The following is a 24518-nucleotide window of genomic DNA, read 5'->3' on the forward strand; positions in this document are numbered from 1 at the left end:
TCATGTCGAAATTCGTTTGGGTTGGTTTCTTGGATGTTTTTATTTGTTTAAATTTGTTAGTTGGTATAGAGTTGCAAACTGTAGTGAAATTCCGCTACTGTAGCTGAATTTATTCGACGATAGCGGCGTGGCGGATTTGAACATAAAATCGCGGAATTTTCTATAAACAATATTTTAAAAAATATGGAAGAAAAAGAGGCAGTGGACAGCACTCCTTCTTCTTTTCGATTCAATGGCCTCAGCAACCAAGACTATCCGCAGACAGCACTCCAAGCTGACAGCTAATACGTTATAGTCTTAGTAGTGAGGCCATTACATGATGAATGAGAAGAAGAATAATTTTGAATATTTTGATTCTTATTTCTTATCATAAACCATATAACCTCCAACCTCCAATATCTTGAAGTCTCGAGTATTATAACTTAAATAAAACAAATTACAGTGGAAATAGAAGATAGTTCATCTGATTATGACTCGAGCGAAAGAGCTTTCGCAATTGGAATTGACGGGAATAGGACATGTTCAAAAAAATACAAATGTCTCGAAAACAAACTTTTTCTCAACATTGTCTGATTCCAACTTGAATGGATGAATTAGACCTGTCGCGAATGATCGTTCAAAAGCTCGGTGTGACTATACGTACGTGAACAAATTGATTTTTATTTTTACTTTTCGAAATCATTTTCTCAAGCTAAGAAATATTTGGTCAAGACGACAGCTTTCAAAAATTAACTGCTGTAAACTTAGAAAATTAGGTTCCATCTACTGAGTTGCGCGGTTGAAAATTAGCATAATCCTAATTCTTACATCAGTGGCAGTTCAGTTTGGTGGTATCTGAATGGTACACAAACTACAAACTGTATAACTGTAAGTTCTGTAACGTATTCCAAAAACACTTTATTGTGAGATTTTCACTAAATTGTTTTACAAAAACGCAACACGTGTTTCGCCATACAATGGCTTCATCTTAATTTTGGATAGGGCGCATGATTGCGTCAGATATGCAAGCGTAGCAAATTTGTTGCGGAATTTTGATTCATGTGCAGCGAGTTTATAGTTCTACTAGTTGGCAATACTTGGTAGTTGAGGTTACGTAACATAAATGTATTTCCTTCAGAGTATTACTCTGAGGTATTTTCGATTACATGGATACAATACATAATAAAATGGACACTGTAAACAGTATTTGAATTCTAAAAGTACTCTGGATCTTTTGGTTCGTTTACTTTATATAACTGAAAGTACGAGAATTTTCCCTCTACCGAAAAAATTATCTACATCACTATGTACCCTGTTGGAAATCAAACATTCCGAGAGTTGATAACCTCATAAATTTTAAAAATCATTTATATAATTTGCCCACCTGTTTGCTAAATAAAAACTCTTCATATATACGATTAATAGCATAGTAGTTTGCTCACTTTTCTCGGTTGTTAGAACGAACAAAATTCAAGTAGGTAACTAATAACAAAACGTTTGAGTCGAAAGCTAAATTACCTTCGATGTGGAAATTGAAAACCATACTCTGTGACTATACATCCTCCTATTAATATTTCTTTCAATATTCAAACTAAATATTGAAGTCTAGTCGTTTCTTTTCAAAAGTTACTTTTTAGTTCTTATAAATCGGCCTCGAAGGAAGGTGAAATTCATAAAAGACACCTAACACTGAGGAATTTCATGAGCAGACGATAAGAATATCTTCACTAACATTTGCTTCAATATTTTATTATCTGTCGAAAAAAATTGAAATTAATGGACAAAAACAAGTCGTCTTTCAATAATTTTAATTTGAAAGTTCACTGTTTTCACTTGGTTTACTAGGTTTTTACAATATGTCTTGATAATTATACAAATAAACTTATTTCAACCTAGGTAGTTCATTTTTTCCATTACCCAAATGAGACACTGTAGTTGATTAACGAAAACAATCAAATTCCCAAATAAACAACCAACAAGAAAGTTATCTATTTTTTAAAGTTTGCCTGTATACCTAGAATTAATATATATGATGATTACTTTTTTTAAAAAAATTATATGTACGTGTTTACCTTTAATTTCCAATGACTAATTCTGTTATATAAAATGCATTTCGACCGAGGAGGATTTTTTCCGTGCGTTCCACTAAGCGCTCACAACGATCATGCTCTAGACCGCAGTTTTCCCATTCCACTTGCTTGCGAGCGTAAACTCAAGTGAAATGGATTATGAAACTAACAAATGACAAGGGTAAAAAAATGAAGTAGAAGCACCGTATAGAAGTAAAAGGTGGTAGAAGTTTTAATGAGGTTACGTAAACCTTAACAATAAGTTTCAATAATGGCAAGCTAACTTTATTTATATTGAAAAAGAAGTGTAAATTATTAAACAAATTGAGTTTGAATGTAATCAAAATGTCTTATACGGCAATTGGAGATTTGTAGATGTGTCGCAATAGTGCTCCAGATATTAGTTCTGATAGAGAATAGAATGCAACTTTACAAAATTATAATCGTGAAAACCAAAAACTTAGGCCACGTATTATCGATTATGAGAATATATTTCATCGTTATTCAGATGAAGAATTCAAAAGTCATTTCAGGTACATTTTGTATCACATATTACACTGTACATTTCAAAAATGTTATGTCTAATTGCATACTTAGATTATACTCTAAATTTATGCTACCCTTAAATTAACTTCATTTTATGTAAGTAATTATTCAATTGATCACTTATGAGACTGAATAAGTTGAGAAATTAGAAATGAATTACAAATGACCAATGTCATATTTCAAAAATTGCGCCGAAATATTCTCAACGTCCACTTCGACCCACTCTTCCTTAGATTAGGTAAAAGAGGGGATACATAACGCCAACCTCTGCGTACGAATCGAGTTTGTGACCAATTTCCGAGTGGCCGCCATATTGTTGGTGCTAAACATTGATCTTGGTGCTTGTTCGATTTTGTGCAATTATTGAGTGTATTTTGAACTATTTTGTGGGTGAGTACTGTATAAACATGGTGAAGTGCTCATCTTACTATTGTAGTAGTAATAGCGAGAAAAAGGAAACCGGTATATCATTTCACAGGTGAGAAAACATCAGTACATTTAGGAACAGTAGGCCAAACATGGATATTATGTGAAAACTATGTATGCAAATGTCTAGATTTTCAAGTATGTAACTCAGTGGTGGATAATCTACGGTTAAAGAAGATTTCAGTGCTTACTTTGTGAATTTTCATTTATAATTTTATGATAGACTTCAGATTCACCTTGAAAGTTCCATTTTTTTCCATAGGCGTGCATTTATAGCAGGGTCAGATCGAGTGAAAATTTGGAATATCTTGAAAATACATTTTTGATTGAAAAAAATGAATGACTACATTGTGGACCCTAGACAAATTAAATATTTCTTTTCTATTTCATTGAAAATGATCTGTGCAATACATTACTCATATTACAAGAAAATTTTATAGATTATTATTAAATACTATTTCATTTTTCAGATTTCCTAGAAATGAAGATAGACGGGCCATTTGGGTAGCTAATATGAAGATTTCAAACTGGTCCCCATCAAAAAACGATCGTATTTGCTCAAAACATTTTGAAACCTGTTATTTTTATAGAACTGAGGAAAAAACGAAATTGTTGAATGAAGCTGTACCCACTATTTTCCCAGAACGACCTACAAGTCTTCAGTCAATACAGGTATACTGCAAAAACAATTTGATAACCTTAATATTTCAAACCTTATTGATACTCTCTATTTAGAGGCCAGTCGACAATGTCTTTCAGCTAAATAGAGATTAAAGAATATGCATTTTTTGTTCAGCAGATTGAAAGTATTTAAGAGTACCTTACCATAAAGAGAGTTGTGTACTAAACAAATTTTTATTTTCCAGAAAAACAGGAAACGAATTAGACCCCAAACACCAGAACCTTATCCATCAACAAGTGCTCAACTGCAAAGAGATACACCCCGCAAAATTAAAAGATTTTGAAGATTGTGAAGGCACAGTACGTTTTATTAAATATATCAACACCGCTTTTGATATTTTAAACTCGATAACTGTGCAAGCACCTTGCTATAAAAAAGCTTTGTGCCCAAGCAAAATCGTTGAAGTTTTGGCTTTTGTTGCGAAATTCAATGAATATATTTGTGCTTTGAAATTTCCCAATGATGAAAAAATAATAAATTCACCTAGAAAAACTGGCTTTATTTTAGATCTCAAAAGTGCAGTGGATCTGTTTGATGACATAGTATGGCATAAAGAACTTTTGATTTATTTTCCTCTCTATAAAATGAGTCAAGACCATATAGAACTCTTTTTTTCTTCAATTCGTTCTAGAGGGGGTTGGAACAATAATCCAACCGCCCGTCAATTTATGGCTGCATATAAACGTCTCCTTATAAGAACGGAAGTGAGAAGTGGGGGCATAGGTAATTGTCTACCTTTAGAACAAATTTCTATTCTATCGGTTTCAAGTACAACCAATAAAACTCCTGAGGAGCAAATAAATAGTTCAATACCAATTATAACGGAAGACAATTTATTAGAAACCGAAAAAGAAGCTCAATCACTAGAAACAATTTTTTCTGAACATAGTTATATCATGAACACCAATGTTTTATCTCATTGCTCAGAAGAAATTGTAACCTATATAGCTGGTTTTGTTACTAAACATTTGTCGATGAAAATGAAATGTGAATCATGTGTTACTGGCTTAATAGGTAACAAAGCGAATTTTCTTAATTCCCTTATTTCCCAAAAAACAGAAGGCGGATTAATATATCCCTCATCTGATGTTAAAATTTGCCAGATTAGTGAAAAACTTATAAGACACAACCACGAAGATTTGCCAAAAGGAAATAATGTTAAAAAATTAACCAATACTATATTGAGACAATGTCTTTCGGTTGATATGTTTCAATGTCTGAATAAGCACATCTTAGACAATGAAGTCAATCATGTCTACTTTTTAATAAAATCAATTATTGAAAAATATTTGAATATAAGGATACACTTCATAATGAAAAAGCAGAGTGAAGCAAAAGATGCTATTCGAAACTATTTCACTAAAATGATTTTATTTAAAGGGCAGTAGGGCTATATTGTACAATTTTGGATGTATGTATGTATATAACAATATAATAAATATGTTTACTTATTACGAGTTTGATTGTTAATATTTTGAATTAATTTATAATGCTTTATGAAGTTACAATTTTTTTTATAGAAATATTCAAAGTTGAAACTTCAATATACCTCAGGTTATTCATAATAATTGGTATAAAGTGTGAATTAATCTGAAAGTGCAATAAATATAAGTCTTAAAATTCAATTAATGTGTCAAGTGAAATACAAACACTTTTTCTAGACCCTAACACCAAAACTGATGTTTTCACTTGACGCACGTTTCGCCAACAGTATTAATTTTCTTCTGAAGATGCTAGTTAGCGCAACGCGCGTCAAGTGCAAATACATATATCAGTTTTGGTGTTAGGGTAATTAATATCTAGAAGTAGTTTCAACTTTTACACCAAAGGTTCCAATCTCATCGTTTATAGGTGAAATACCTATAACAATACACCGGAAGTCTTTTATTTATTTATTACTTTTACTCAAGACTCCATATGATGAGGCGATAAAATAATTCAGTCCATACTGCTTTGATATATAGATTATGGAAGGATTATGTCTTGAACCCTTCTCATAGATACGCCACTGGCGTTTAGCGTTTGGTGCAGATTTGCCTCAGCATGCTGTTGGTTGTTACGAGTCCATATATCTTTCCTTGTCTAAGCACTCTTCAGATGGTTCGTGAGCTTGCCGTCAGCGAAAGTAATGACGTCATGAGTGACGTTTTCGAGGCGACTACAACGACCGCGATCATTATGTGGAACGGTTATACGAGCATTTTGATCGTTGTGACCGCTTAGTGGAACGTACGGTTTGTAGCAGAGGGCGTCTCTATATAATAAAGTTATTAGTGTGAGATAAATAGAGATAATGTGAATAGATAGAGGCTGCTAATGTTGAAGATCTAGCTCAGTCAGATGGATTTTCCAAACGCTGTTCTTGAATTTATGAATCACTTTGAAAGCTTCTTCTCTCCTTTTTCTGAAATCACGTCAAATGATGACAGAAACACATTTTTATATCTTATAAATGACCTCGGTTTCTGTCCAACCTACTTTATCATTACTGGTTTTTATTTCTTCCCACGGGTGTTTAACCACTATTTCCATTTCTTCAACTCTATTCGATAAAAATAATTCATTCTATATCTGTATTTTCTGTTTACAAGCCATTGTCTTGCCAACCATTTAAGCCGCGCACGACTTCGAGTGTAAAATCTCCTTGACTTGGTTTTCCATTTTTCCAATAAAACTTCGGTACTAAAACTCATGTTATTAGCAATGGAACATGAAATACGCGCTCTCTTGGCACTGGTATTACTAATGGAAAATGACAATTTATATTTACTTCATTCCCTGTGAAAAAAAAATTCAATTATTTTTTATCGTTCTAGTTGCACGAAAGCGTAAAAAGGCCACACCGATAATTTTTTTATATTTCTTACTTTGAACTCGAATTGAAGTTTTTCTGGCATTTAATTAAAAAATTCCGATTTTGAACTGTTAGGTTGATTGAAAAATACGTCTGAGTTGTGAGTTTACCTAAACTACGTGATAAGCGGTAAATTGACGCAGTGGTAGTAAGCCCGATTCACGATCGAAATTTCGCTAACGTCGTAGCTTCATAGCACCGTATAGAAGTAAACTTATGTACTTACTTATGCACGATGTTCATAGTTGGTAATGAATAGTACACACGGGACTGCAATTCTTAAATACAACAGTAAGTTACCTCACTTTATTGCTTAATACTAAGTGAGATAACAGGTAGATTTTGTAAAACCAATTAAAATCTCAGCTCTTGAACTGCAAGTAAATTTTGAGATAACTGGTAGAATTTCAAAATAATCTCAGTTCTTGGACATTAGGTGAATTTTGAATATGAATGAAAGTATTGGCATTATGGAAATTGGTTCAACAATGGTGAGTGGTTAGCCTCTTGTTGGTCGTTCGACAGAGAATTTGAATCAATAAGGGCAAATGATACAAATTCCCCAGGTACTGTTCAAGAACTCATATTGTAATTGTTTTACAAATTCTACCTGGTATCTCATTTACAATAAAACAAGTGAGGTAACTTACTATATAAGAATTGAGTCAAGTGTGTACTATTTATTACTTTTTTTAAGAACAAAACAAAAACACTACAGGAAAATCCTTAAGACGCTCTGAAAGCGGTGCCTGTGCGAAAATAGCAATTCACATTGGATTTGAATCGCTGTAGATTAAATTCATCTGGAAAAACGTTCTTGAGAAGTTTATTTCACATGAACGCAGATTCCCAAATGATGAAACAGTTCCCAAACAGTGAAGTTTGAGGTGTACTGAGTTGAATCTCAAAACGATGAGCAGCCACAGTCCGTCGCGTATTTCTGATATGTTCACCAAGAGCGGTTGAAATCAAATGTGCCGAGTCATTTGAATAGGTACCTCCCGTGAAAGTATCTATAAAAGAGACAAAAATCTCCAACCTTTCTTCAATGTTCGAGACTATCAAGGTTGCAAGTGATGTTCGATCAGGCGGATGGCTCTTTTCTGGATGGAATCCAGCAGCTTCAGGATATGCTTAGGGCGGAGCTTCAGACATGTGAAAAATACTCCAAATAACGTCTGATCTGATGCTTTATAAAGCATCAAAAGTTGCTGGTCGGAACAGTGTTCCAAGTTTTCGAGAAGCATCCTCTGCAATTCCAGCGACATGATTGTGACAAAACATATTGGTATCCTTAACCCCCAACAAAATTATCAAAACAGAAAGCGGATTTGTCTGTCCTGACATTATGATACCTGGTTCGGAGACAATAATCTTTTTGGAGAAAACCGATGCCTGGGTTTTCGTGGCATTGAATTGAACCTGGTTACTTTCACCCCAATTCGAAATCATCTCTGGGTTTTCATCAACATATGCAACCTCTTGCTGTCGGTGAGGATATGTGCATCCCCAGCCGATGTCCTGGAATCCAAACTGAATAACGAGACAAGCGTGTTGTCGTCAGCAAAACAATATATATGATCCTTGGTGTTTTCCAATGAGTCGTTGATGTACAATGAAAAGAGTGTTGAAGACAATATGGATGCCTGGGAAACACCAGCGTCGATGGTAAAAGTATTCGAGAGATATCTATCGACAGTCACTTGTAGGAACGTTCTCCCAGGAAACTGGAGTGCCATACACAAAAATGATCCGACAAGCCATTGCATCGAAGTTTTGCTGATTGCCATATCCCAAATATGGATGACATATGCCATATTGATGGCGCGATGATGATCGCTCTAGATGTTAAAGCCTTCCAAATATTTAGGATATGGTAGTTTATGGCTTTCTCCATGATTTTTGATATCGTTTGTTTGGAGGTGGTTGACAATGTTTCGTAGTGGATTTCATTAGTTTTCATTGTCTAATATGATATAAATTGAATTGAAATCCCTGAAAGACTCTGTAAAATATTAAAGAGATAAGGTGAAAAATAACAATTATATTAAGCAAAAAAACTGAAATTACAATGAAATAAAATACAAGCAACAACCAAAAAATAAAAAAATTGAACTTTTAACAAGAGATGAAAATTAAAAAAAATTAGATCGTGCTTTCGGATTTTGGGCTATGTAATACAAAGGAAGGTCTCGAAAAGGAACTAGGCATCATCATAAATGACCTTCAATGGTATGGTTATTCCAAAGTGAAACAGATTTTAGCTACAAGACAGCAAGAGCCTTACAAGGAAAATAAGCCGCCACAATCAGTAGGTACGTGTGTACTTCTCTACATCAGAGGATTGTCGGAAATGACAAGAAGAATTGGGTCCAAATATAACATCAGAACCTTCTCCCGATCTGGAAACACTACCCGTAGCAGCCTCACGAAAACCAGGCCACCAAACGTGGACTGCGATTCCAAGAATTGCATTTATCGGATACCCTGCGAGTGCGGAGAATCATACATCGGTGAAACTAAGAGGCCATTGAAAGTTCGCATTGCCGAACACAAGAAACACACAAAGCGAGGAGAAACCAGTAAATCAGGAATAGCGGAGCATGTTTGGACTCATCAACATAACATCAAGTGGGCTCAAGCTGAAATTATCCACAAGGAGGAACACTGGTATAGGAGAAAATTCAAAGAAGCCTCATATATTTTGTCCAACAACGCATTTAGCCAAGCTAAATCCTCAGAAATAAGTCCAGCTATCACCCGAAAACGATTGTGGATACTAACAATCGAAACTTCGTGAAGTAACTTGGTTTGCAATCTTTTAATTTTTAATTTTCATCTCGTGTTAATAGTTCAATTTTTTGATTTTTTGGTTGTTGCTTGTATTTTATTTCATTGTAATTTCAGTTTTTTTGCTTTATATAATTGTTATTTTTCAGCTAATCTTTTTAATTTTTTACAGATTCTTTCAGTGATTTCAAATTAATTTATCTATATCATATTAGACAATGAAAGTCCGAAATGATGAAATGCATTTTTGATATCACTGATAGCAAAGCGACCGGTCAACAATTATTTGTAAGATTTTTTGCCGATGAAATTACGGTGTTAACGAAATGCGTCTAGAATTGAAAAAGATTTTTGTGAAAATAGTTTGATTATCATAATGGATAATTTTAATATTTATAAGAAAATTTGCAAAATTCATATCATTGAAGAAAGTCAATTTATTTGAAATGATTAATAGATTAAAATTTTTTTGTTGAATTCAGAACGAGAAGGTGAAGTTTCCGATTCTCATTGATTGTTCTCATCTCTTAATTTTGGAACGGTCTTGGCTTTTTTAATTTTAGGTAAATTGTTTATCTTTCCTTCATTGACATTGGTAGAATTATACAACCACCGTCTCTTCAAAATCGTTAAGTTTTCACCCTCATCAGCAAATAAGGTCGCTGAAGTTCGACGAACGTTATGACCTGAGTAATTTAAAAATTTTGCTATCCTCAATCTGATATTCCCAAAACTATGGATACCAACAGGCTGAATCGAATATTTTTCTTTTTTTGTAATCCACAAATTATTTGTTACGTAGGGTAAAGGATGGCCGTAAATATAAATATTGGTTCATTCAACAGCAGGTTTTCTTGCTTGGTATTTCTTTCCTTGTCGGAAATACATGCTTCCTGGACTAGGCCGACAAAATGGCTTAAAGAACAGGCGTCCGGGAAAACAACCCTCTTGTTTTCCACAATTTTCAATTTTTTGTCTATGAATTTCATTTTACATCCATTTCCGTGCTAGAAATCGCAAGTTGAAAGATAATATTTCGTTAATCCTCAGCTCGCACAAGTTCCGACTTCTCAGAATTGTCGTTTTTAGCGGTGTGACAGTTGGTTAACGGAAAAAGAGATGTTAACAGACACCATAGGGGTGTTTTAAAAAACCAGTCCATCTTGAGCGATGTTCCATTTTGAATTAACAGTAACGTTATGTCATTTTTCGTACTATTTCCTGTGTATCCTTTCATTTAATCATATCATGAACATGTAAGAAAACTACTTCGACATTTCGGTCGATCCATCTTGATTATTGGATTAAGGGCAATGTCATACGTATGTCATTTTTCCATTTTTTTCCATTTGGCAGATTGTGGTCTTACAGCAAACATCGACTCTATGTTTACACCATCTGTTCTATAATTTCAGGGGTCTCATTTTCAAATCAGGTGAACTGTAAAATCGAGAGAAAAATTGGAAACCCCTTTTTTTATTTCAAGACAGAGATGAATATCCCATTTTTCTTGAAGAGAGAGTTCATCACAGAGTTCACGTTATTTGACAATTAGGTCCCAGATGATAACAGTTTCATGATTCGACGAATGCCAAAAAATCGACTTGTGTCCGGATTTTAGAAACCGATATCTACCCTCAATCATATGAGCGACGGAAATAACAATCTGTATGACGTTAGTGACATATGAATTTTTCTTTCATCTCGCATCGTATGAATCGCATGTAGCATCACATATTAGTAGTTCTGTGTTTCTTTGACATATGTGATGAAAATGAGAAAATGTCTCTGCCAAATTTGTAAATATTACAGTAGTAGTATTTCTGATATTGTGAAGATTGAAGATTAGTTATATAAATATTTTTCAGTATTATCTTTAATAAAAGAAAGTGATTAGCAGAGGTGGATAACATCGTTTCAATATGTATAATGGTCTGAGTGGTTGAAAGAAATAGTGACAATAATAATAATTAGAAACAAAATTTGTGATGTGAATTCGAATTCAAAATGGCTGATTCGTATTACCAGGTGTGGAAAAAACCAATTATTACCTATAAACTTATTATTTCAGAAATAACTTTTCCTGTAAATTGATTTTAGAACCTCCATTTTCATATAACAACACAAATATGCCCATTTCGTTAACGAAATTTTTCAGTGTGGGTATAACTAACGTTTGAGGTTACCCTCTGTCCCAGAAAAATATTTTTGGACCCTCAGATTTTCTCTTTATTTTCCTGTCTAATATTAAATATATATGGGTGCTAGTACAAGTAACTGACGGTGTTGTCTGATTCATCTTTGAACATTTTGACATTGATAACTTTTCTAAGAATGGTAAGGTTCCACTTTTTCTACTCATTTCCAAATGCCAATCTGCGATTCAAATTACTGAAAATAGTATAGTAGGAATATTATGGTGAAACATTTAACAAGGAATGTTTTTTACCAATAAACTGGTTATTTTTTTCATGCTTTACACAGTGGCAGCACTCAAAATATTTGTCTACCTAGTAGCCACTCACACATTGGAAATATGTTATTTTTTAACATTCCAAATGCTTTTCCATTCAATTCAAAAACAGGATATATTTCTTGTGCCCTATATCCTTGTAATATTCAAAATAATGTTTGGTGATTGAAAATAATAATTATAATAACTTCAATTTATAGATAGAATGAAGGAGGATAATATATATCATGTAATAATCTAGAAATGTTTCAAGTTCATTAAATTTATTATTCCATTTGATACATCTAAAATACTTTCGAACAGTTTTTTAAATTTGTGTCAAAATTAATGTCCTTTATGTATTTGGGAAAGCTATTATAGATGTTTATCCCAGTGAAGAATGATGAATTTTATCAGTTTTACTTCTCATTCAAAAAGCTATTTAATAATTTGATAATCATATGTGAGGTGGTCATGGAAATTAATATAAGACATATTCTAATATTTATATTTACATTTTCTCAAATAGATGAAAATAACACTCATCTTTGTTTTGATCGATTAAATAATGTCCAGTAAATGTCTAGGTTTGTATCATTTAGTTGTTGGTTATAGGACTGGCAAGCTGTATTTTATAATATTTTTTATGTTTTCATGGGTTTTTCAGACGATTTTGTAGCAGTTCCCTGTCTCCAGAAATCAAATTTATATAAACAACAGGCCAATAATTATTGGATTTTTCAACAAAAGAAATATTTCAACTTATATGAAATGTCTATGATTGGTGATATTCTCTTTCTCAGACTCTATAACAATGTTTAAACCAAGAAATTTTGAGTTTTTTTGTTTATTTGATAAGTACCTACTAAAGTTATTGTGGCATTAGGCATTCAGTAGTCTTTTGTATATAATATAAATATAACTAGACTTATCGAAGTGCCAACTCGATTCATTGAAATTTTGCCACAATGAAACGGCTGAGGAATTGGCACAAAAATCACTTTCCCTTTTATTTTCCAATTCAGTTATATTTGTATAAAATTTGATCAAGATTGTGACATCAGCAAATAATTTCTTATCACCATGCAAATTCAATTTTCATATCAAATTATGTAAATGAGAAAAAGAGTAGGCCCAAGAACTGATCCTTGTAATACTCCACATGAAATACAACTCATTTGGGATTTGAATAGTTCTTATCCATACAAATTGTTTTCTTTCAATACCGACATCTTGCCTTGATAAAGACTACTTGTTATAATGGAAAAAAATGTATAACCATCAAGGAATGCAATATAAGTGAAATATTTCAAAAAAATTGTAAAGGATGTGAAGGAATTTTTTTAATGACTCTTTTTGAATTTTAAAATGTCCAGCCCTGAATTTCATTTGTGTTGATTAATGAATAGTCATATTATTATTTTCTATATGTGTTTGTCTTGTAGTTCACATTGTTTTTTTATTTATCTGACAAATAGCACAGGCACCGCTTTGAGAGCGCCTTAAGGATTTTCCTGCATGTTTTGTTAATAAGATAATTTCTTTGCCAACAAAATATAATTATTATCAAGTTATCAAATTTTGCAAAATTGACCCGATTAATTTCCACAACTGTCCTGAACAGCATTGCCTATTGACCAAATATTGGCGTCATGTTGTTTCTTGAATACATGCAAGGTTAATTTTTGGTATACTGTGAAGTCACTAAAGGAAAAGTATGACAGATTTGTAGCATTGTTTATATTCAAACTGGTAACAAATTTCTTAGTCTCTGCTAGGTTTTTATATATTGGTTTAAAAAATAAAAAAATGTTTTTCTGTTAACCAGCTGTCGCACCCCTACAAACGACAACCCTCAGAAGTCGAAACTTGTGCGAGCTAAGGATTAACGAGGTCTTACCTTTTAACGTGTGATTCCTAAAACGGGTTGGACGATAGCAAGTGAAAATCGATCGTTCAGCCTGTGGCGGAACAATTTTTTTTGAATTTTAAATGTGACAGATAAACAAGATCAACTTCTAAAAAGTATGTATTAAATTTTTTCTGAACTCATTGCCATAGCTAGTCCTGTAGAATTGCTACCCAAATGAAAAACTGTGATTACTTCTTAAGGTTCTTAAGTTAACAGAAAGGCAAAGATCATCTAAAATAGCTGAACAATTGTAGTGGAAGTTTATTATTTTATGAAGGAATAGAACCATTGGAAGTTTATGTCTGTTCAAGTAACAATAAATCTAATACCGAAAGCCTCATTTGCGGGTTAAGTACAAAGTAGGGTAGGCCAAGTTTGAGAATTAAATATTTTGTGAAGCGATTCTGAACTTTTTCAAGTCTCTCTTTATGACAAGCATAAAGGGGACACAAAATAACTTCGACCCAGTAAAAAGTTTAATGAATTTATAGCATCATAGTCTGTAATATGGCGGGTATTCCTTTTGATGAACCCGAGCATTCTGAACGCTTTATTACAGATATTGTTGACATGATCAATAAAGTTAAGATCGTTATCGAAAGTAATCCCCAAATTGCATAAGCTATTGACAGGTTGAAGAGTTACATCATTAATGGAGTAGTTTCCAGTGACAGGCTGCTTTATGAAATCTCAACACATTATATTTCTTATCGTTTTTAAACAATTAGGGTCACAGTAGATACAAAAGCTATCCAGGTCATTCTGAATAAATTCAATATCAGTGGTAGATTGCACTGTTTTGAAAAACTTTAGGTTGTCTGCATACAGAAAGGTATCCAAGTATTTAAACACAGATTTACGGTCATTAATAAAGAGTAGAAATAATATAGGCCTATGTGCGAACTTTGCGGAACCCCTGAAGTCACTTGAACTGTTTCTGACACACTGTCAGCTATCCTAACATTCTGCAATCTACTGAAATCCCCATTATCTCCAATCTGCCCTGATGGCATTTTCTCACCAATATTGATTTCAATTATTTTGAAAGCTAGATATATGTCCTTAGTCCCTAATATAAACTTCTTAACATTGTCATAAATGTACGTTTTGCTATTCAATATTTTTGGGTCTATTTGATATTGTATTGATGTATTTCTTTTTGAATTGCAATAATTATCTATCTATATACCCATTTACCTTATAATTATTCTGTCGAGAAGGTGATTTTGTTCTGTGATTATCAAAAAATTTGTGAATTTACTTATAGGTACTAATGTTGAAACTATAGATCAAACATCATTTTCCACAGTTTTGAGCTAGTCATACAATGCAATTCCAAAATGTATAACTTCTATATAAGTTTCGTTTTAATTTTATTTTTGGAAAAAAAGAAAACGGATACAGACTGGTTTTTTAGCTCATCTCACTTACCAGAAACGGTAAGACCTATAAAGTCGCTTAAACTAGATAAAAGTTTTCTATTTTGGGTAACTAAAATAACTTCTTTTCAGATCTAGAATATCAGTTGTTTTTGAAATATTCGCCAAAAACTACAATAGACGAATTTCGTTTTTTGGCTCTACTGCCTCCATTTCGAATGATATAAGGGAAGGCAGAAAAACTATCAATAGTATTTCATATTTATTATAATCTGATATAAAACAATTTGCAATGCAACGTTTGTATGAAATTCAACGCGCCGAATTCAACATGACCGATCGCATCGCGAGAACTTCCGAATACAGTTTCGGTTTCGGCCGTAGTTCCGGCAGGTTTGCCGCCGAAACTAAACCCGAAACCCGTTTTTTTTGCTGAAACTCGACCGAAACCCTAACCGAACTTTCGGTCGGACACTACTTGTTTATCATGCGCAGGAAATATTATCATAAGATATATTAGAAATTGGCCAATAAAAACATTGTATGTACTGTTTGTTCTTTTTCAGAGCTTAGGGTTATATAGTCCTGCATCCAGAAGAAATAAAAAACTAAGAGGCCAAATCATAAAAAAAGTTTAAGAGTATAAAGATCGAATACCCTCATATGAGGTCAAAATGAAGAAATGAAGGGCTAAATTATTCAGATAAATAATTCATTTTTTTTCTCAAAATCAGTTTTTTAAAGATTCATTAAGAAGAAATCCCAAAAAAATTATTGTGGAATTAGAAACATTTAGGTGGCTCAATAAAAAAACAGTTTTTATTCAATTGGTGGTACAATGTATAAGTTATGCTGTTAACTATATTATAAAGAATAAGTCCATTCAATTCACACACAATTAAACAGATATACTTTGCTTTATTTTATGTAGGAGTATTTACAAAATAAAGTCTAGCCTGAGTTTACACTTGTTGCAAATAATGTTTTGAAATAATTCAATGACTGAATATCATGCCAATAATGGTTGAAAATAATACTCAATTGCCTAATGATGACATTGTTTATTTAATAGAGGATGTGTGTAGTTATTTTCACTTTTTCTCTTTAACCCTTGATTGGATAATCAGGTAGTTGAAACTGGGTAATTTGTATGCTAAGTACATATTTTATTATGATGATTTTATAACTTGAAATAGATTGGGCTAAAATTTGTTGAAAAATAATATTGGAATATTTCTACACTTCTTTTTCATTTAGTTATTTGTAAAGTTGTTGGAACAAAAAGAGAGCATGTTACATGTGTCCAACCACTGTCCTGAACGTTCCCTGTTGTAAGAGGATCTACTTTTCATCACTCATGATAATCCGATTCAGAAAAGGTTCGTTTTGGTTGCTCAAAAGCAAACAAGAACAGACCTCAAAACGTGACAATTTTTGTTCATCGTTCAAATCGTGGGGCACCCACTTTTCGAGCTTTTTGACCTCTCCAATACTACTCTCCTGAATAGAGAGGACTGGATCCTGCCGGAGAAGGAAATATTAAGAGCAGATAGTTGTTGGTTCACAGATGGATCAAAAACACCTTCCGGTTCTGATGCAGGTGTTTTCAGTCACAGACCCAGGACAGAGTTATCTACCTGCCTAGGAACTTATGCGACTCTATTTCAAGCGAAAATTTACGCTATTGAATTGTGTGCGGAGGGATTGGATAAATCCAACCTCACTCATAAGTCAATACAAATATTCTCGGACAGTCAAGCGGCGTTGGAAGCTCTTGACTCCTACTGAGCAACGTCTAAATTGGTAGCAAACTACCAAAAAAAGACTCTCCTCGATAGGAAGACTAAACAGATTGTCTCTGGTCTGTATTCCTGACCATACTGGCCTAGAAGGCAATGAAGCTGCTGACTCTCTTGCAAAGAGGGTGCTGCAAGCGGCTTCATCGGACCAGAACCAGACATTGGCATCGCTTTGGGCTTTGCCAAACAAACATTGAACACCTGGATGGCAAGAAGAGTTATGGACTTCTGGCAGAATCTTCCAGGATTGGCTCACTCCAAGGCGTTTATTTGCCCTTCAAAGCTTGATTCCAAACAGTTGTTGGGCTACAGTAGGGATGAACTACGATGTCTAACAGACCTTTTTACAGGTCACTGTCATTTGAATCATCACATGCAGAGACTTGGACTGTCGGAAGACAGTGTGTGTCGCCTCTGTCTGGAAAATGATGAAACTGCAGAGCATATACTTTGTGCCTGCCCCGCTGGGGACCGAATCAGGTTCTTTGGGTTCGGCAGATCCGTACTCTCAGCATCTGACCTAAAAGACCACTAACCATACAAACTAATCGGCTTCGTTAAGAAGCTTGGTTTATTTGGACGAGTGTGAATAGGTGTGAGCCACAATAAACCCTTATGGGTTGCGGTGGAGGGTCGAATAGATCCACTCACTTTAGACCTACCTACCTACCTCTCCAATATGTTGTAAACCATCAAAAGCCGCATGGGAGCTGACGCCCAGTTCCGCCATCTCACACACTGTTTCTGATGGGTTAGTCTCCATGAGTGTCCTCCAATCCTTGTCCTGGATTACTGTAGGTGTAGGTCGAGGCTGAAATCTCCTGATCGAAATTTCGCAAACCGACGAACAGTGTATTCATCAACACTAGCATTGTCAAATGCCTGGTTAATTTTTCAGGCTGTTTCGGTAGCGCTTTGGTTCGATTTGAATTCGTAGAGAAAAATTGGCCGAAAATTGCATAACGACATCATATAGTAATAAGCTGAAAAAAAGAAAAAATTAAAATTTGGAAAAAAAAGAACAATGTATAGAGTACAAAATTCTCTACGACACAGTAGAATAAATACTTATTGAGATATGGAGCTATAAAAACACATGACATTAAAACGGACAAAACTTTTGAAACAACCTAATAGAATCCACCACCTATTATTTTCCATAAATGGGTTTTTCTCAGTTTCTAGACGGATTGCGCAGCAGCATCTTTTCAGGGCATTGATATTTCAATGCCCTGAAAAGATGTTGAAAAAGAGTTATTAATCAGTCATTTTTTTTTCATCATTTATGAGTGTAGAAGTTGATAACTTTATGTTGATTCTTGAAGGAATAAAATTTGCAGTTCAATTTTACATAGTCGAAATATTTTAATATTGTATTCTCATGAACCAGATACATATTTTGTCAAGTCTAACATAATTTCTGCAAAGTTTTTCCTGCATAAGTATACTTTAAAAGTACCCCATAAATCCTCAGATAAACAGCTGAGATAAAATGGTTTTTGTATCATAAGAATACATACAAACAGATAAGATTTAACATTCATAAATTATATCCGTGTCTAAAAAAATTATATACTATCCGCCCTTTTAGTTGATCCCGCAATTGCTATCTCGGAAACGGAAAGACCTCCAAGGTCGGTTAAATAAATATGTTGATGTTACCCTAAACGCATAGCAAATAGATGACAACTTTTTGCTGGTTTCCCTAATATGTTTTTGATTCTTGAAGATGTTTATACATTGTAGACTTTTATCCAAACAGACGTGTTCACGGAGCCTTACGTCATTTCTACCGGTTTGGCCTGTATATACTGGAGAGTATTCGCCACTCTATTATATATATATATACCTGATTTTTTCATTCTGTTTAATGCAAAACCCAAACGAGATAGAATGAAAAAATCAGGTATATATATAGAATAGAGTGTGGCGAATGCTCTGCAGTATATACAGGCCAAACCGGTAGAAATTTTGACGTAAGGTTCCGTGAACACGTCTGTTTGGACAAAAAGTCTACAATGTATGAACATCTACAAGAATCATAACACAAGATAAGTAATAATATGTAACATATGTAATAAAGGAAAAAAATTAATTTGTTGAGAGCCATGGAAATTAACAAATCAATCAAAAACCAGAAATGTATACCCCTAAACGAGCAACACGATTTATGAAGGTCTCCACTCTTGAATTTATAAGTTTAACAACCCCTATTATCTTCAGTGTTGAATTTTAAAGTTGTCACCCAGGTTCGTTTAAATACCTGTCCCTACAGCTTACCTAAAAACTCCCGATATAATCGAGTTTTCAAAGTTCACATTTCAGTTTTATACTTGATAATGGTGTTAAACCCGAAACCGGTCGTATAAATGAAATTAACTAGTGGTAACTAGACAAAAGTGTTTTTATTCATTTCATTAAAGTGGTCGAAAAGATTGTTTAATGACCAACCTACTGTTAGAATGTTTGTATCATCTGCAAAATTCACAAGATTAATATTTTCATTATTCACAATATCTAAGGCTAAATCATTTATGTAAAATATGAATAACAAAGGGGCCAGTGGTAGGTGTCCCTGAGGGACACCTACAACTGTCTTAATTTTCTCTGAGTAATATTTAATTCCCTAGAAATTCATAACTACTCATTGAAAATATGAACAACAAATACGAAAGTATCTTTACCATGATTAAATGTAGAACTGGAACTTCTAGCGTAGAATCCAAGAGATGCACTGTCCAAACTCTTCTCGACGCGCGATTCAGCAACTTGGTATGTGAAGAGAAGAATGTTGCTGTTCTGGTGTTAGATTTATCTTTACTTTACTGACCTGTTTTTATACAATACATTAGAACAAAAAAAACTATTGAGTGTATGAAACATCTGGTGCAGTTGAAACAATAAATGTATGCAGCACCTCGTTAAAAGTTCAATATTACTATTACCAACTCAAAAGTGGGTATGCTAAACTCTCAATTGCCAAAGTCATATAATAAATGATAGATATTTCATATTCATAGTAATATTTTTATATCATAAGTTTTCAATGAATGATCATGTATCTGCTACTGAGGCAATTGAAAGATCACATAACATTGTTCAGAAAATGAGATTATCTATTTGTTTATTATCTATAATTTTTATCTTTTGTCAATATCATTATCAGGTACCAATTCATCACATACATTGCTACATTACCATGGTTTGTACAAGGTGTGAGAGCAAACTCTCAAGCAGTATGTTTCAAAAAAATGTGGTACAGTGAACTTGTGGTGGTGTGGAAATATAGTTATCATCACTGTGAGGAATTCGATACATTAAAATTTTAATAGACCCTGTGAGAGTTGATATATTTCAAAGTGCTGCCGAAGACGAAAGCTTTTCAATGTCTTGGTTGTGGATCAAGGTAACGTTACTATTTTGAAAACTGGTGTAAAAAATTAACTGAATAAAACAATGTCAGAACTTGAAAACTTTCTATAATAGAAAATATAATTAACAGTAATCAATTGTGAACACATTTTTTTTTATCAATATCGGTCCCTTCTAGATTTCGTAAAGAAACTCTATAAAAGGGTTTTTGATCTTGTTGACCATGAAATCCTTTTGTACAAATCAGAAAAATATGGATTTAGCGGTATTTCAGTTAAATGGTTCAAACTTATCTTAAAAGGCAAGCACAATACATTAACAAAGATCAGTGATCATCCTAACGTTTACACTTCTCTATCTGAGTACCTCAAGGCTCTATTTTCGGACATGTGCTTCATACAATTTATGTCAATGACTTTTTAGAAAATTTCGTTATATGTGGACGACAATTCCCTATTGGTTGATTGTATAAATTCAAACCAAGCACTGTTCCCAAACACCAGATCTTGAACACTTTTCACGACGCGCCTTCAATCAACCAGGTTGACGTCCTCATGAGACGAAATATCCTGTGCTTCATCGCGTTTCACCATCGACAGAAAACTTGGTTGTTTTGGATTTATTTTACGCCAGAGATTCCAGTTTTAGCTTTCAATGGTATAAATTATTATAAAGGTCATATCTACAGTGCACTTGGCTCACAGTGGAATATTCAAAGCCAGAATTAGTTTTCTAACAAAAAATTAGTCTGGAGAGATGAAAAATCATCCTTCTTTAGATTTAGAGAAATTTTTAGGATTAACTCTCACCGAAGATTGTAAGTGGAATCAACCTAAAAATATGTGAAAAAATTCACCAATGTGTTTTTGAATCTGTTAACTATTATTGACTGTATCAAGTGAAGTATAAATGAATGATTTTATGAAATAGTTCTATTAGAAATTAATTTTATGAAATAGTTCTGTCTGAAACATTCGAATCATATTTAGAAGTACTTGTTGGAAAGGACTATCCAAATTTAAAAAAATATTTATTGTATTGATGTATACTAGTTTTTGACCTCAAACAAAAAAGTATTACGATAAATTAAGCATTATTAGAAATACCAATACAAAGCTGGGGGAAGAAAAAACATATATTTTTATTGAAGAAATGTCACTGTTAGAATTTAAACCATTTTAAAAAAACGTTAAATTAACAAAGCCTACTTCCCAGCTGAAGAGTTTATGAATAATTAATTGATATAACTGTTGAGATAGGTTAGGTTAGGTCCAAAGTGAGTGGGTCTATTCGACCCTCCACCGCAACCCGCAAGGGTTTATTGTGGCTCACACCTATTCACACTCGACCAAATAAACTCTCCTTCTTGACGAAACCTATTAGTTTGTATGGTCAGGTCAGATGGTAAGAGTACGGCTCTGCCGAACTCTGAAAACGTGATTTGGTCCCCAACGGGATAGGCACAAAGTATATGCTTTGCTGTTTGATCGATAATGAGGTAGTCGGATAGTCAAGGTGCAAGATTCCCACCTTGATACCCGCGACAACCATATGAGGGTTTTTGCACGTCAGATACACCTGACGATACCTTAGATTCAATCGTGCAGGGCTTTTTCGCCTCTGGTTTTGGTGAATCATCACTTGAGCGCAAACGTTTGCTAACCTGCTCATGGGGGTTTGTTCCTACACCTGGGGCAGATTCTGCGGACGCCGCTCAAGAATTTGGTGCAAGGCGGTTTCATAAGGTACCCCGCTCTTGAGGACACGACTCAGTCATTTCCTGGCTGCACCACCAAACTTTTTTTTTTAGGTTCAGTTATTGGGTCAGTAGTTGGAGGGTTGAGAAGCTCTCGCTCCTGATCTAAATTCACAAGGAGGTCAGTTGGAGTCGTAAGCTCGACATCCATCTCTTCTGTAGACTCACTCCTGATCTAAATTTACAGGGAGGCCAGTTGGAGTCGTAAGCTCGATATCCATCTTCTCTGTAGACTCAGCGTCAGAAAGAATTTTTAAGTTTACTCTGTCCATAAAAGCCCCACGAGTAGCTAGGGAAAGAAGGTCAATTACGATAGAGCCCCGCATTACCGTGACAAGGCGATGCTACGACGAGAGGGCGCCCGGTATCTCGAAGGTTCCGTAGAGATAGCCGATAGTCTCAGTGTCATTCATCTGCTCGGCACGGATACACACACCTTAGGATTTAGCCATCGGTGGGTTGCCATTCAGTTAGGGAATAACAGAACCACAAGTGATTCTGTCATTTCTGTATCCAGCGGGGCTACGCGGAAGCAGGCATCCGATGGCCGATTTGCTCAACCCCCACATCCCAAGCCAATGCACTCGCCAAAAACAGCATGCACAGTGGTTCAGGGAGTGAAAGATGAACAAAGACAGCCAACCCGCCTAAATGTTGTGATATTCAATGAACGTTCAATTGTATTTTTAAAGTTGTATACTGATTCAATGTACAATTTTACTCTTATCTTGAGATTCTAGAGTAGGCAGGGCATCATTCCACCAAAGAGTCCAATAATCAGATCAACCATCTCGATATTTCATACGTTTACATCCTCTTTTCGGTCGATATTCGTCTCATTCGGTGCTGAAAATTCAAGATGAATTCGTCTTACTTTGATGGTCGAGGAAGACTACATCGGGCTTATTTGCTTTTATCAGCCTGAGGATGGAGAATGAATAGTTCCAATAAATTTGGCACATCTTATTACCCACAACAGATTTAATATCCGTCGCAGCATAATATAACACCGGTGTCTCGTCAATACCGTAGGAGTGCCGAATGGGTTATAAAGCACTCGTAGAACCGCATTTTGTCGATGGATATAGGCTGTGACCGCATATGCTGGACATGCCATCATCAAATGCATAAGGGTTTCAGACACCTTGCGACAGAGACCTCAATATCCATCACGAGACTACAGTAGATGAAGGTATAAAAGACACCATAGGACCATGCAAAATGGTCTCAAATTCCAACTTTTGCCAACTCGACCCAAGAAAAGCAAAGGTCAGGAGCTTTAATAAGCCGGAGACTTCAACGTTGTTAAAAAAGAGACCATGCATAGGCTTGTCTTTGTATAGACGCAGGGGTAAAGTAATCTCTGTGGCTTTTTTGCTGAACAAGTTTCAACTCAATGACAGAATTCAGGTCACCTTGTTGAGTGTCAAAAACTAAACCAAGTTTATCGGCCGCTCGGGCAACTGCCTTAAAGAGAAATGCTCCAATTCCCAGAATCTAAGAAAAACTACAGAAGGCTTACCTACAAAATTTGTGACATGAATTTAAATTAAAGGTCTTTTAAGCTTTGATATACAAAATCGGGATAAACGTTTGAATTCCCAAATAAAAGGGGATTTTGTATTCAACCTTACAGTTACGTAACTTGGAACTGTAAATATGAAAAAAAATTCGAAATCAGCCGAAAACTGGGATATTGACCAAAATTAGAAACCGAGAAAACAAAATTTGAATAAAACAGGAAAAACAACACTACAAAAGTATTACCGGTATTCATGATTGCAATTATATTGAACTATTGCAAACATTTGATCTTGTATCTCTTGAAAAAAGAATAAAACAAACCTCTGTTCTTTTTTTACATAATTTGTTGAATGGTATAATGGATTCTCCAGAATTACTTTCAGCAACAGATTTTCTTGTACCAAGATAACATCTAGAATAAATACAACCTTTTTGTGCAAAAGAGCTCAAACTAATTTATTGTTGAAATCACCAGTGAATTTGATGTGCAGTACTGCAAACCAGCTGTCTACCTCATATGACCAACTAGACGACTCGTTAAATTGGTCCACTTATAACGAGAATATATGTAAAATGATATTGTCCCATATATTTCTTCTGAGGCAGATGATGAAACGGATTTGTAATGAAGATGTTCTAGTTAACATCTACTATTCTCTGATTCATTGTAGAATTTCTTACGGTATTATTTTATAGGGTAATTCTAGTTCAGCAATACATGTTTTCCATTCACAAAGAAATGCATTGAGAATCATTGCAAATGCTCCAGAATTCGACCACCGCCAACCTTTGTTAAGGAAATATAATATCATGCCTTTGCCATTTATATATATATATATATATATATATATATATATATATATATATATATATATATATAATTGTATATTAAAGCTACATAAAAATAACCAAAATTATGAAACACTCTCACAACCATGAATATAACACCAGATCTGGCGCATTATTGAAAATACCCAA

The 24518-nt window shown here is 34.2% G+C and overlaps 1 protein-coding gene across 4 annotated transcripts in view; it reads left to right on the forward strand.

Moving 5' to 3' along the window:
- The first annotated feature begins 11051 nt into the window (after positions 1–11051).
- Positions 11052–24518, forward strand: part of Pkn (serine/threonine-protein kinase N) — a 77441-nt gene continuing 63974 nt past the window's right edge. The window contains exons 1-2 of one of the 4 annotated variants that reach the window (XM_023174109.2): positions 11052–11145; positions 11215–11374. In XM_023174109.2, the coding sequence (XP_023029877.1) occupies positions 11354–11374 (21 nt within the window). In that variant the 5' untranslated portion in view covers positions 11052–11145; positions 11215–11353. Of the gene's footprint in view, positions 11375–20097; positions 20295–24518 lie in introns of those variants that run through there. The other 3 variants (XM_074178374.1, XM_023174111.2, XM_023174110.2) reach the window with 3 other exon arrangements.

Source organism: Leptinotarsa decemlineata, unplaced genomic scaffold (assembly GCF_025532065.1).
Source record: "Leptinotarsa decemlineata unplaced genomic scaffold, Ldec_3_MD MMD2_tig00003736_RagTag_RagTag, whole genome shotgun sequence".
Lineage (NCBI taxonomy): Eukaryota > Metazoa > Arthropoda > Insecta > Coleoptera > Chrysomelidae > Leptinotarsa > Leptinotarsa decemlineata.